The sequence below is a fragment of the Oncorhynchus mykiss genome, chromosome 5, assembly GCF_057628025.1.
Source record: "Oncorhynchus mykiss isolate SJ-2025 chromosome 5, ASM5762802v1, whole genome shotgun sequence".
NCBI classification, from domain to species: domain Eukaryota; kingdom Metazoa; phylum Chordata; class Actinopteri; order Salmoniformes; family Salmonidae; genus Oncorhynchus; species Oncorhynchus mykiss.
Window position 1 is genome coordinate 28,059,264 of NC_143026.1, and position 15,937 is coordinate 28,075,200.

General features: G+C 41.9%; 1 protein-coding gene across 1 annotated transcript in view; it reads left to right on the forward strand.

Annotated features, from left to right (window-relative positions):
• Window positions 1-11,449: 11,449 nt before the first annotated feature.
• Window positions 11,450-15,937, forward strand: part of LOC110522888 (transmembrane protein 132D-like) — a 38,689-nt gene continuing 34,201 nt past the window's right edge. Inside the window, exon 1 of the mRNA XM_090236605.1 lies at window positions 11,450-12,030. Coding sequence (XP_090092731.1) covers window positions 11,964-12,030 — 67 coding nt within the window. The 5' untranslated portion in view covers window positions 11,450-11,963. The remainder of the gene's footprint in view (window positions 12,031-15,937) is intronic.

Below are 15,937 nucleotides of genomic sequence, written 5' to 3' on the forward strand. Positions count from 1 at the left end.
TTTCTGTGTTATTTTTTATTCCGCCATAGTGCATTCTTTAAAAGCACTAGACGAGCTAAGTGAAACTGGAGGGATCAGCCTGTGTTCTACTGTATTACGCTTTACATTCTCAGGATGGCAGCAGTGATCTTCATCCCCAATAGCACTATTTTCAGTCCCAGCAAAACGCAAGTGCTCCCTCACAGCCCTGGCCACGATTGCTTATTTTTTCCCAAGCCGAGCGAAGTCTTATTGTGTTACTGCCTAACTGTTAGAACCTAATCAGGACAACTGCTGATGCCAACTGTCTAAGCATCAATATTATTATTTCTACATACTGATTCCAAATGGCAAAAACATATCCAAGCCTTCATTTATACAAATATTGTTCAATACAGTAGCTAGTTACAGTAAAGAGTTATTGATTGAGTGGAAAGAACTGCTGCAATTCACTGCTTTGGTTCATTGAGTCGATGCTTCAGTACATTTGGCACATGGGCCCTGTGTATGTTCTGAACCAGAAAACGAAAGAGCGAAAAAGTGAGAGAGTGGAGATTACACTCATACATCACAGCATCCTGATCCCACCTCGCCGCCTTCTCCGGATCCTGAGTGAGCTGTAACGCTCCCTAGGGCCCTGGGGCCATCGGATGTTTAAAATTCTCAACGACTGACCTCTCCATCCAAGCATCCATCTTCGGGTGGCCTTTTCAGATAATTATATTTCACAGGTCCTAATAGTGCTGACCCCTCAACAGACAGCAGAGATCCCTACAAAAGATAAACATTATACAGATCAGGTAGTTGTTTAAATCCCTCACAGTTTTTTTGACTACTTACTTTTGTCTTGATAATGTGGTCCTGTTTAAAGAAGCTTTACCGACATAGGTAGTAGGTCAGACTCCCTTTTGCCTGCAGAACACATTGAATTCTTCAGGGCATTGAAACGTTGCTCAATTGCAATCAAGGGACCTAACATGTGCCAGGACAACTTTCCCCACACCATTACACCACTGCCACCAGCCTGTACCATAGACACCAGGCAGGTTTGGGCCATGGACCCATGCTGCTTACACCAAATCCTGACTCTGCCATCAGCTTGATGCAATAGGAACTGGGATTCATCGGACCAGACAATGTTTTTCCACTCCGTTTTTGTGATGGGTGGTGTACCTAATAAACTGTCTCTTGAGTATATACCGTGTGTTTGTGTGTGTTCGTATGTGTGTTAGAGTCCTGGGTTGATGCCATTACAAGTGATGCTATAAAAAAAGCACATATCCCTAAGTCAGCACAGGTGGGAAATAGTCAAATAAAAAAGTGAGATCACATGGAATACCAATACCCTTTTACATTTCAACCCTGCAGGATGTAGCAAGAGTCAGGACTGTGGCCTCCCCTTCATTAGTCTGTGAGAGCAGATGCCGGTTGGAGGACAGGTACTCTAGCAGTTAAGAGTGTTGGGCCAGTATCCAAAAGGTTGTTGGTTGAAATCCCTGAGCTGACTAGGTAAAAAATATGTTGATGTGCCCTTGAGCAATGCACGTAAACCTAATTGCTCCTGTAAGTCGCTCTGGATAAGAGCATCTGCTAAATGACTAAAATGTAAATGTAAAAAAAATTCCAATTGGACTGTAACTCATCCCAGTCTCCTGCGGAGTGATGTGTATGGTGGCCATGCTCTGAGAGCCACTTTCATTTGTCATCCTGTGACACTGAGAGAAGGAGGCTCAGCCTGGCCCCAGCCATTCATCTTTGTCTGTGCTGTTCACAGTGGGCTAGCCATGGGGCAATGCCTCCCATCACTGCGGCTCTGGAGAGGTCCCAGAGCTACCTCACAAACTCTGGACCATATTCTTGAGCTGCCTATAAGGACTGACTGCTAGACATAACCTGCATTATTGCCAGTCAGTCCATATAGGCAGCTCAAGAGTATGGTCCAGATTTCTCTAGAGGTTGTGTGGAGGCCATGATAACAACAATGTACAGGGCTTCAGAAATGATTTAATGGTTCTTACTGTCTTAAAAACTTGTATGAGCCAATGATAAGTCATGAGATTTCCTATAGCCTACATCACTGTACCGGGCATATTTGATTTACACTAATCTCTCAACTCAGATTCGATGGATACAATGAAGTCCATCTCATCATTCAACTAATGGAGAGTAGTAGAGAGGTTGAAGACAGATTAATACCATAGAGAATGATATTTATCTCTAGAGGCCAAAATGCTGTTTTAGCATGGGCAGCGCCATTGAGGGCTTCCACCATGCTTCCTCCATTTTAAAGTAGTCAGAGTAGTCAACTGAGGGGGGATTCCTATGAGTTGTAGCCTCAATGGCACTGCCTATGCTGTCACAGATGCTATAATGGCACAGGTATAAAGATGAGTCCTCTGTCTCTATGATTAAGACACACCTGCACAGTGGCTTTTAATGTCAATCTCAGAACAGGATTAGTGTCAGCAAAGGTTAACAGAGCCACCAACCATCCAGTGACCTGGGTCCTTACAGATCATTCATGGATGTTCTTTTCATATTTCACCTAGATTGAAATTGTCAGGAAAAGGTTCCAAAATCTTTTTGAGCGAGGGGAAATCGTAGGGTCAATGCGAGGCCATGCTTCCAGAACTATTGATTATTAAAGTGTTCATTTTAGGACCGAAGAGAAAATAATCTATTCTAATTTCAGAGCAAGAACAGAGAGGAGAATTAGGAGAGCACACATGGCGAGTAACAGCCCCAAACACATAATTTGCAGTTTTTTCCCACAGGTTTACGTATTTTTTCAGCCTCTCTTTCGTCCCCACTAATCTCCTCCTACCAATCACCTTATTAGGGTTATTATTATTACTACTATTATTATTACTTCTCTGCCGATTAGTCTGAATAGCTGGACTTCCTGTCGGTAATTAGGGTTGAACATGGTTGATCCATTTTAGATGACCATTCAACTTTTCAGCCACCTATACTGTTTAGCTAGTTTATCCAGGCCAACAACACTAGTGACCAGACCACCACTCAACAGGGTTCCTTCCATTAATAGCTGCCGTAAGAGCATGTTTGCATGTCTTGAAATGCCCAGCTAAGACCTGGAACCGTTCCCAGATGGCTACCACCGCTAACATGCACGTTGCTGAAGCTTTAATAATGGTAGAGAGACAAAACTCCCTCCTAACACTGCATCACAAAATAATGCTCATAATTTAAATCCACCAGGCCTAGTTTGGCTTGTGGTAAAAGGTATTTTGACAACGTTAAACATATCACACACTATGGTCCAGGATGGATTACGACAGACTCCATCTGGTTCTTTTGCATGAAACAATTGGGCTACATAGGTACCCCTTCTTTATAGCTATCCACAGGCACTTTAATTAGCTCTAAGATACATATTCATTTTAACCCGCTTGCACTGTCAGGGATGGGATGTTTATTTGGAAATGAGTCTGTCGCTGCATAAAGCTTCTACCTTTGCACCCATGTCAACTTCCATTGAAAATCAGGTTGTGCTGAAGCAGGACAGCATCAGCTAGGCAGCCATGATCCCTTTATTTCAGGCATTAATGAGTGTTGACACGTGTCGTTGCACAGACAAACAACAAGTGACCATCAAACCACAGGACACTGGGAGTCTGGGACACCCTCTGCCACTCAGTCCAAACAGAGAGGGAGTCAACGAGACGAGAGGAGGACAGGACAGGACTGACAATAATATTGGCTCATTAAACCTTGCAAGTTTACTGCAAAGTTGATGTTCTCTCAGCCAGCCAGGCATTCAGCCACAGTCTTGGTGTGGATCCAGAGATGACACAGCGTCGATGAGCCGTATCCTCACCTCCGTTCGGTCCTAAAAATGCCCATCTCATCATCTCTCCACTTCCCCTGCAGGGTGCCATCATGGGAGGCTGCATGACATTTCAATTAATATCTTACACGCAATGATGTTCAGTGTACCACAACAAGTGAGGGTCTGACATTTTTTAACAAGACTGGGTTAAGATTAAATGCAGTATAGACATATTTTAGGCCATTTGTATAATATTTGAGACTTGCTTGCTTAGGCAAAAGGAGTACATGATAATAATAGTTTGGTGGGTGCTTATATTTGTCCTAATTAACAGATGCACAAGTGTGTATTATACTCATGTGTTAATTGGAAATGTATTTTTGGCATATCTCAACATCCCCTGAGACACCCTCGGAGAGTGTGGTTACGGCCAGATTCAGCCATTATCAATGGCGATCCTGGAGCAATTAGGCTTAAGTCAATCAAATTTACAGTACCAGTCAAAAGTTTGGACACACCTACTCATTCTGTCACATTCTGACCTTAGTTATTTTGTTATGTCTTTGTTTTAGTATGGTCAGGGCGTGAGTTGGGTGGGCAGTCTATGTTCTTTTTTCTATGATTTGGTATTGGTTGGAATGGTTCTCGATCAGAGGCAGCTGTCAATCATTGTCCCTGATTGAGAACCATCCTTAGGCAGCCTGTTTTCACCCTTGAGTTGTGGGTGATTATATTTTCTGTTTAGTGTGGGTTGCACCGGACGGAGCTGTTTCGGTTGTGCTTTTTGTTTCTTTGTTTGATAGTGGTCAGTTTAAATAAATAACATGAACAAGTGCCACGCTGCGCTTTGGTCCTCACCTTCTGCCACCGACGACCATTACACATTCAAGGCTTTTTCTTTATTTTTACTATTTTCTAAATTGTAGAATAATAGCGAAGACATCAAAATTATGAAATAACACATATGGAATCATGTATTAACCAAATCAAAATATATTTAAGATTTTAGATTCTTCAAAGTAGCCACCCTTTGCATTGATGACAGCTTTGCACAACCTTGGTATTCTCTCAACCAGCTTCACCTGTAATGCTTTTCCACCAGTATTGAAGGAGTTCCCACATATGCTGAGCACTTGTTGGCTGCTTTTCCTTCACTCTGCGGTCCTATTCATCCCAAACCATCTTAATTGGGTTGAGGTCGGTGATTGTGGAGGCCAGGTCATCTGATAAAGCACTCCATCACTCTCCTTCTTGGTCAAATAGTCCTTACACAGCCCAGAGTGTGTTGGGTCATTGTCCTGTTGAAAAACAAATGATAGTCCCACTAAAAGCAAACCAGATGGGATGGCGTATCGCTGCAGAATGCTGTGGTAGCCATGCTGGTTGTGTGCCTTGAATTCTAAATAAATCACCAACAGTGTCACCAGCAAAGCACCCCCAAACTATCACAGTCTCCTCTATGCTTCACGGTGGGACCCACACATGCGGAGATCATCCGTTCACCAGCTCTGCATCTCACAAAGATACAGTGGATGGAACCAAAAATCTCAAATTTGGACTCATCAGACCAAAAGACAGATTTCCACCAGTCTAATGTCCATTGCTCGTGTTTCTAGGCCCAACAAGTCTCTTCTTATTATTGGTGTCCTTTAGTAGTGGTTTCTTTGCAGAAATTCAACCATGAAGGTCGGATTCACACAGTCGCCTCTGAACAGTTGATGTTGAGATGTGTCTGTTACTTGAACTCTGTGAAGCATTTATTTGGGCTGCAATTTCTGAGGCTTGTAACTCTAATGAACTTATCCTCTGCAGCAGAGGTAACACAGGGTTTTCCTTTCCTGTGGCGGTCCTCATGAGAGCCAATTTCATCATAGCGCTTGATGGTCTTTGCAACCAAAATGTTCCGGGATTGACTGATCTTCATGTCTTAAAGTAATGATGGACTGTCGTTTTCTCTTTGCTTATTTGAGCTGTTCTTGCCATTATATGGACTTGTTCTTTTAACAAATAGGGCTGTATACTACCCCTACCAAGTAACAACACAACTGATTGGCTCAAACGCATTAAGAAGGAAAGAAATTCCACAAATTAACTTTTAACAAGGCATACCTGTTCATTGAAACGCATTCCAGGTGACTACCTCATGAAGCTGGTTGAGAGAAAGCCAAGAGTGTGCAAAGCTGTCATCAAGGCAAAGGGTGGCTAGATTCTCAAATATATCTGTGGCGTACAGCTGGTCAGCCACCAGGGGGAGACTCGTCGAGGCCTGGTGACAGACGGAGTATACATCACGAGGCAATGGCTCCATCTGCTGAACATGCCAGGTCTTGAAGGGCTCTCTGCCCAGGACTAATTGGGGCTGATTGGGGAGTTGGTGAGTAATCAAGGGCTGAGTAATCAAGCCCCATAAAGCTGCCAGAAGGGCAGCACACAGAGGAGGACTGGGGGAAGTAGGGTGACTTCCGTGTAGTTGGAGACGGTGTCCGAGCGAAGACGTTTGTGTGCCGACAGGATACAGCAAGACCCGGAGCCCAGGAGAGGGTCTCATGGGGTGACCTATCCTTTTCTTTTGATTTATTATTTAATAAACACCCTTGAAACCGAGCTAATCATACTCTGTATGTGTCTGATCTGTGTAAACGTCTTGACCAAACCCCCTGGTCTGCCACAAGAACATATATTTTGATTGGTTTAATAGTTTTTTGGTTACTACATGATTCCATATGTGTTAATTCATATTGTTGATGTCTTCACTATTATTCTACAATGTAGAAAATGGTAAAACATTAAGAAAACCCTGGAATGAGTAGGTGTGTCCACACTTTTGACTGGTACTGCATGTCGTGCACCCGAGAGTCAAGTGCTGATAGAAATGGATTTGGTGAAAAGCAGGACGTTTGAGTAGCCGTTTAATAAACTGTTCAGCAGTCTCATGGCTTTTGGGTAGAAGCTGTTCAGGAGCCCTTTGGTCCCAGACATGATTCTCCGGTACCGTTTGCCATGTGGTAGCAGAGAGAACAGACTATGACTTGGGTGGTTGGAGTCTGACAATTTTAGGTGTCCGGCCCACACTACCCACTGTAGCTTCTTGCGTTCGGATTCAGAGCTGTTGCATACCAAGCACTGATGCAGCCAGTCAAGATGCTCTCAATGGTGCAGCTGTGGAACTTTTTGAGGATCTGAGGGCCCATGTGAAATTGGCGTGCCCTCTTCACAACTGTGTTGGTGTATTTGGACCATGAAAGGTCATTATTGATGTGCACACCAAGGAACGTGAAGATCTCGACCGTCTCCACTACAAACTCCATTTCCTATAGTCCACGATCAGCTCCTTTGTCTTACTGACATTGAGGGAAAGGTTTTCGGTCCTGGATCCACACTGTCAGGCCTCTGACCTCCATGTAGGCTGTTCTCATCATTGTCAGTGATCAGGCCTACCACTGTTGTGTCGCCAGCAAACTTAATGATGGTGTTGGAGTCGTGTTTTGACATGCAGTCGTGGGTGAACAGGAAATACAGGAGGGGACTAAGTACACACCCCGGAGGGGCCCCAGTGTTAAGGATCAGCGTGGCAGACATGTTGCCTACTCTTACCACCTGGGGGCGGCCCGTCAGGAAGTCCAGGATTCAGTTGCAGAGGGAGGTGTTTAGTCCCAGAGTTCTTAGCTTAGTGATGAGCTTCATGGGCACTATGGTGTTGAACGGTGAGCTGTAGTCAATGAACAGCATTCTCACATAGGTGTTCCTTTTATCCAGGTGAGAAAGGTCAGTGTGGAGTGCGATTGAAATTATGGATCTGTTGGGGCGGTATGCAAATTGGAGTGGGTCTAGGGTGTCCGGGAGGTTGCTGTTGATGTGAGCCATGACCAGCTTTTCAAAGCACTTCATGGCTACCAACGTGAGTGCCACGGGCAGTAATCATTTAGGCAGGTTACCTTTGCTTCCTTGGTCACAGGGACTATGGTGGTCTGCTTGAAACATGTAGGTATTACAAACTCGGTCAGGGAGAGGTTGAAAATGTCAGTGAAGACACATGACAGCTGGTCCGCGCATTCTTTGAGTACACGTCCTGGTAATCCGTCTGGCCCAGCTGCTTTTTGAATGTTGCCCTGTTTAAAGGTTTTGTTCACATTGGCTACCGAGAGCGTTATCACATGCAGAACAGCTGGCGCTCTCGTGCATGCTTCAGTGTTGCTTGCCTCGAAGCAAGCATAAAAGGCAATAGGCTCATCTGGTAGGCTCGCGTCACTGGTGTCATGACGTGCCCCTTTCTGGAAATAGATCGTAGCATCCTCCCCTCTCTCTCTCTCTCTCTGTCTTACACCCAGGTTATGTTTTCTCAGGTCATAAATTCCTGGAGGAGACTCTCTCCCCCTGGCCATGCAGAAAGAGACACATAGAGAGAACAAAGGATTTCACATGGCAAACTCCTAAATCTCCAAAATGGGGATTTGATACAAAAGTTCCACTAGTGAGAAGGTGGGAATGGTCAGTGGACAACATACTTTGGTGCGAAAAGTGCAAATCAATCCCAGAAGAACAGCAAAGGACCTTGTGAAGATGCTGGAAGAAACAAGTACAAGTGCAACTGCACATGGGGACAAAGATCATACTTTTTGGAGAAATGTCCTCTGGTCTGATGAAACAAAAATATAACTGTTTGGCCATAATGACCATCATTATGTTTGGAGGAAAAAGGGGGAGGCTTGCAATCCAAAGAACACCATCCCGACCGTGAAGCACGGGTGTGGCAGCATCATGTTGCCGGGGTGCTTTGCTGCAGGAGGGACTGGTGCACTTCAAAAAATAGATGGCATCATTAAGAAGGGAAATTATGTGGATATATTGAAGCAACATCTCAAGACATCAGTCAGGATGTTAAAGCTTGGTCGCAAATGGGTCTTCCAAATGGACAATGACCCCAAGCAAACTTCCAAAGTTGTGGCAAAGTGGCTTAAGAACAACAAAGTCAAAGGAATTGGAGTGGCCATCACAAAGCCCTGACCGCAATCCCATAGAAAATTTGTGGGCAGAACTGAAAAAGTGTGTGCGAGCAAGGAGGCCTACACACCTGACTCACTTACACCAGCTCTGTCAGGAGGAATGAGCCAGAATTCACCCAACTTATTGTGGGAAGCTTGTGGATGGCTACCTGAAACATTTGACCCAAGTTAAACAATTTAAAGGCAATGTTACCAAATACTAATTGGGTGTATGTAAACTTCTGACCCACTGGGAATGTGATAAAATAAATAAAAGCTGAAATATATCATTCTCTCTACTATTATTCTGACATTTCACATTCTTAAAATAAAGTGGTGATCCTAACTGACCTAATACAGGGAATTTTTACAATGCCTAAATGTCAGGTATTGTGAAAAACTGAGTTTAAATGTAATTGGCTAAGGTGTATGTAAACTTCCGACTTCAACTGTAACTATATCTCTGAATATGTACATTTCACAATTATGGGGTTTGCATCTAATTCTTGTATCAAATGAATGAGTAAAGATTAAACTATTTGTGAAATGATGTAAAACCTTTAATGAAAGAGAATTGTATTCCCTTTAAAGTTTAACCAAGTCATTGGCCCGCCCCGGTGAGAACAGACATGATCAGGTGTCATGGAACATCCCTTTTATACTGTTACTAAGAAAAAACCCTCCTGAGAAAATCCTCTTCAGACCACGCATACCTCGGTCAGCTAAGGGGGCAAAGGTTTGAGTTTAGACTAAGCAAATCCATAGCGTGAGCTGTGATTGCAAATAGTTATTGAATTCCTAACCATACCACGTGGAGCATTGGCTACACGGCTGGAAATGGTTCAACTGAGACTATCAATCTCTCAAGAATAAGAGCAAGTCTGAGATACTAATTACTGGTCTGCAGCTAGAAATTATGTCAACCTGGGATGTGAAGACCGACAACCGCCGAAACAACTATGAGAACATTTATGAATGGTACTCTGAAGTATCCATTTTAACCACAAAATACTTGATCTTCAGGGAAACAGAAAAAAGAAAGAGAGTGACTCGGATGAACTCTCCATCAGAAGGACTGACGATTCCAACAGAGATCACGACACTATATAAATATACATTTATATTGATTGCAATTATTCCCGATTGAGTGAACGTTCATGTGCAAAGGATTAGCATTTCAATTAATATAATTATAAATTGTGTGACTCCAGTTCTATCCCGCCTTTTCAGTCCACACCCACTTCCCTTTGTCCGCCAAGCCGTCATATTGGCTTAGCCCACTAGGGAACCTCCCCTATCATTTCCTTGTAACCATATCAACTGTTTGTGTGTTTATGCAGTTCTGTGATTATTTAGTTAGTTAGTAAATAAATGATTAAGACAATTGGTGTATGAATGATATATAGTAAAGGCTGAGTTCATGCAGATAACCAACAATTTACGAAGTTTGGAATGAGACTAACGTGAGGTAAAGAATAATTCATTAATTAGAAGACTAATTGATTAGATATTAAAAATATCTGAAGAGTTATATTAGGAAAATCAATCTGAAGATTTTACTTTGTGCCCTGGCTTCCTAGTTAATTACATGTACATGATTAGTTTAATCACATAATAATAATTACAGAGAATTGATTTGATAAAATAACATTCTTCACTTTAATGATGCAAAAGACACAACACTGGGCAGCTCGCGTCTGAGTTTCCCTTTGTAGTCCGTAATAGTTTTCAAGACCTGCCACATCCTACGTGCGTCAAAGCCGGTGTAGTAGGATTCAATCTTAATCCTGTATTGACGCTTTGCTTGTTTGATGGTTCATCTGAGAGCATAGCGGATTTAAAATCAACCTGCTATAGAGCATTCTGGGAAATATGATAATGATGAGTGTGGTTGTGAGGGTTTTACTCTACATAGAGTAAAGATGACACAATTACACTAGCCTCTATTCACCAGCCCTGGCCGGGGTTCTTTTACACCACTGAATGTTAATTTACCTATTTTTTACACTAAAATGTAACACTGAAAAAACAGCACTAGGTAACACAATTTGCTGGGTACAAATATTCTCATACAGTTTAAAACATTATCACATCAATCTTTTTAAATGTTAAAGGATTAAGTTTAAACACTGAGGTAAACACTAACGGTCAAAGCACTATTTTAAAAAATGATTCAGAACGGTTCTCTTTAGAATGCTTCTTGCCTTCCAAATAATCATCAAAGAACCATTTCTTCCAAAAACGGTTCTTAGAATGAAAAATGTTCTAGGTAGAACCCTTTGCTCTACAAAGAACCCTCATCTTCCTAAAAAGGGTCTTCAGGTGAAAATGGTTATTGGTAGAACCCTATCTATCCATCTGCTAAGAACCCTTTTGGAACCCTTTTTTCTAAGAGTGTATATGCAATGCCCTCTCAAAAAAAACTGGGTATACCTTTGTCTAGCCCCCTCTACACCCCTGCCAATAGGCTACAAAAACAGAGTACAAAATAACAATAGACTAAAAAGTAGTTATTAGGTCAAATAAAATATATAGACATGTAGGCCTACAAAGTATTTCTAGGCCTTTTGTGAATTGTAGCCTATATACTAGTAGCGCAACATATTCCAAATGGGACAGCCTTTAATAAATCGTGGAGAAATCACTAGATCCCATTGACCTCTCGTGCGTTTAATTTCCTCGCAGGCCTTTCCCCCACGGCGATTACGCACGAGAATCGTTAATCTGACGGAATATGGGCACAGCGCTCAACCTGATTTTTACTCATTCTATATGCAGTCCAGGACAGGATATAACATATCCGCAGTCTACTCAGTGAAGTTTGCTTTTGTTGCGTCCACAATAAACGGTGAATGTAAAAGAATACCGCAACTTGGATCTTTGTTCTACAATTTGGCGATCCACAAGCGAAAGTGAATTTTACGCAGAAAAATTAGACGGAGGCAAGGTGCAGAAAGTAGCGTAAAGTGGATACTCAAACTGGTGGACCTAAACAACACTTCAGTTATTACTTGGAACAGGAATTTACCGTTGCATCTGTTATCAACAGAGAGTTATATATATATTCATTACAGCTCTTTACTTTGTTGGGGATTGAAAAAATGTAAATTACCATAGATGTGTGTCAATTGAGAGCAGAAAGTCTGACGCTGTTCTCTTGGTACGTTGTTAGAGCTCTCCTGTAGATAATCAGGACTGTCCAACTTGCCAAGATGCTTTATTTGCCTCTCTTTTGGATATTGCCAATTGTCACAGTATTAATTTTCAAACTTCTGACAGGTAAGGATCCACTTTGCTGTGATAGATAGTGAAAATGAAATGGTTTGAGGTCAATTCTTTTTTCATTTTGTCCATTCTAACTTATTTTGATACTCTCAATTGATCAACAGATAAAAAACACAGCTTGACAGTTGGAAACACATTTAAAGGAATAGCTTATTTTATTACAGTAGGTCCATACATTGATGTAGACTAGAGGCATTCATTTATTGAATACATGGCCTTTCCTATTTACATACTACATGAAAAAAATATATCTAAACAAAAAAAACATGCTTTTCACTTGGGGATGATCCCGAAAAGAGCATGAATGCTATAATAAGTTAATGCTTTAAGATACCATAGGACTATGTTTGCTCGAAAGTATTCTGGCATGACTGCTGTTTATTCATTCATTCATATTTTCCCATGCATTACTGAGTTAAAGAGTCCAGTAAACTTTAAACTTCATGAACATTATACAGTTGAGATCTCCCTAAAAATATGACGACATCTGTATACCCTCTGTGATATTTGTACTAATGAAAATCACCTGAGGAATAATGGGTCAACGGACGCCTCAGGTAACATCAGGAAATAGATTAATGTTGTGCACACAGATGTAGGATCTTCATTTGATCACCCTGTTGCAGGACAACTTGTAAGACGTTTAGTGTATTTGTTGTTTAAAAAGGCTTCAGAAGTTTGTAATTTCTACTGTGAAATTTACGACTTGATTTTCCCTCACGAAAAATGTATCAACCCCTACAAAAATGTCCATTAATTATAATTTACATAATAATTAACATTTCCTATTGTTGCAGGATTCTTTTCCTGCTGTAGCAAACTGGTTCAAATTAAGATCCTACACTAAACACTTAGCATTTACATTTACATTTGAGTAATTTAGCAGATTGTAATCAGTGTGCTTGAACCTCCTTGTGTGGACAGTACCACTCTTTCACCCAGCAGTCCAGCAATTATGGGGTGGTGCAGGTACAGTCACGTGTGGTGGGGGCAGTTGCAGACATGATTTGTTCATTAGACATGTGTGTGTTTTGGGGGCAGTTTGGCCAAGTGATGTGATGCTAGAGTGGAAATCATCATCAGAGAAAGAGGCTGGATGTCAGGAAACAGCCACTGTGTTTGTTTGGAGATAACCTGTCCTGCATTATAGAAGATGAGGCCAGGCTGTCTGTCTTCTGTTGATAACCATTTCAGACTGCTGTTTGGTGTGTGTCTGTGTGTGAGTGACTGTGCCTTCTCATCCCTCTACTTGTGCAGGTGTAGCCTGTAGAGAGATTAGAAAGTCAAGAAGATTTAATATTTGCTTTGTGCACAATTTCACCTTTTGACCCTCCACAAACCTGTTTTTTCCTTGAAAATGAAAATGTGATTTTAATTGACCCTCTCCGTGAGAGAAAGGTCACATAGGTTGAGCCATGAAGGGCAGTGCTACCCTTCCATTTCCCCAATACTAATTGGCTAGCAATTTCTTACTCCCTTCTAACGAAATACTAATGGTTTCTCATTAATATTCTGCATGGCTGATCAGTGTGATCAGTTGTACATGAGGGTATTTGGCCTCCCTGTGGAACTGTATCATTATGTTCTTGTTGTCTAAAGTCAACTCATTGAGAACAGAACAACACATTCAGGTGTTTTAGGCTTGACTTGCAGAACGCCTTTTGACAAATTACTTCAAAGATGCACGGCATGTCCAGATCAACCTTCAATTTCCGCCGTTGCACTTTAACGATGGCGGCCGTGTAGGCTTAGGAAGAGGAAGCTGGTGGGTCTGTCAGCGAGAGAAAGGTTAAGTGTCTGCCGGCTGCTTCTGCATACCAGGGTTCTGACACATTGTTTCTTGTACAGACAGGCAGTCATCCAACAGAGCCTCACAGTGCTGGTCGCTCGTTTTCTCAGATACATGAAGAGATAGCTACACTATCTTCTGGCATGGCAGAAGTGGGAGGGTTTCTATTGAGATAGACACTGAGTATACAAAACATTAGGAATACCTTCCTAATATTACCCTATTTTGTCCTCAGAACAGCCTCAATTTGTTGGGGCATGGATTCTATAAAGTGTCAAAAGCATTCCACAGGGATGCTGGCCAATGTTGACTCCAATGCTTCCCACAGTTGTGTCAAGTTGGCTGGATGTCCTTTGGGTGGTGGATCATTTTTTATGCACACAGGAAACTGTTGAGCGTGAAAAACCTGTCAGTGTTGCAGTTCTTGACACAAACCGGTGCACTTGGCACCTTCTACCATACCCTGTTCAAAGTCACTTAAATATTTTGTCTTGCCCATTCAGCCTCTTAATGGCATTCATACACAATATAATATATTATATATATATATATATATATATATATAATATAATTGAACAGAATAGAATAAAACATTATTGTCCATCCAGGATGGCCACCTTACATTTAAAGGATCACATACAGTGCCTTGCGAAAGTATTCGGCCCCCTTGAACTTTGCGACCTTTTGCCACATTTCAGGCTTCAAACCTAAAGATATAAAACTGTATTTTTTTTATTTTTATTTTTATTTTTTTGTGAAGAATCAACAACAAGTGGGACACAATCATGAAGTGGAACGACATTTATTGGATATTTCAAACTTTTTTAACAAATCAAAAACTGAAAAATTGGGCGTGCAAAATTATTCAGCCCCCTTAAGTTAATACTTTGTAGCGCCACCTTTTGCTGCGATTACAGCTGTAAGTCGCTTGGGGTATGTCTCTATCAGTTTTGCACATCGAGAGACTGACATTTTTTCCCATTCCTCCTTGCAAAACAGCTCGAGCTCAGTGAGGTTGGATGGAGAGCATTTGTGAACAGCAGTTTTCAGTTCTTTCCACAGATTCTCGATTGGATTCAAGTCTGGACTTTGACTTGGCCATTCTAACACCTGGATATGTTTATTATTGAACCATTCCATTGTAGATTTTGCTTTATGTTTTGGATCATTGTCTTGTTGGAAGACAAATCTCCGTCCCAGTCTCAGGTCTTTTGCAGACTCCATCAGGTTTTCTTCCAGAATGGTCCTGTATTTGGCTCCATCCATCTTCCCATCAATTTTAACCATCTTCCCTGTCCCTGCTGAAGAAAAGCAAGCCCAAACCATGATGCTGCCACCACCATGTTTGACAGTGGAGATGGTGTGTTCAGGGTGATAAGCTGTGTTGCTTTTACGCCAAACATAACGTTTTGCATTGTTGCCAAAAAGTTCAATTTTGGTTTCATCTGACCAGAGCACCTTCTTCCACATGTTTTGTGTGTCTCTCAGGGGCTTGTGGCAAACTTTAAACAACACTTTTTATGGATATCTTTAAGAAATGGCTTTCTTCTTGCCACTCTTCCATAAAGGCCAGATTTGTGCAATATACGACTGATTGTTGTCCTATGGACAGAGTCTCCCACCTCAGCTGTAGATCTCTGCAGTTCATCCAGAGTGATCATGGGCCTCTTGGCTGCATCTCTGATCAGTCTTCTCCTTGTATGAGCTGAAAGTTTAGAGGGACGGCCAGGTCTTGGTAGATTTGCAGTGGTCTGATACTCCTTCCATTTCAATATTATCGCTTGCACAGTGCTCCTTGGGATGTTTAAAGCTTGGGAAATATTTTTGTATCCAAATCCGGCTTTAAACTTCTTCACAACAGTATCCCGGACCTGCCTGGTGTGTTCCTTGTTCTTCATGATGCTCTCTGCGCTTTTAACGGACCTCTGAGACTATCACAGTGCAGGTGCATTTATACGGAGACTTGATTACACACAGGCGGATTGTATTTATCATCATTAGTCATTTAGGTCAACATTGGATCATTCAGAGGTCCTCACTGAACTTCTGGAGAGAGTTTGCTGCACTGAAAGTAAAGGGGCTGAATAATTTTGCACGCCCAATTTTTCAGTT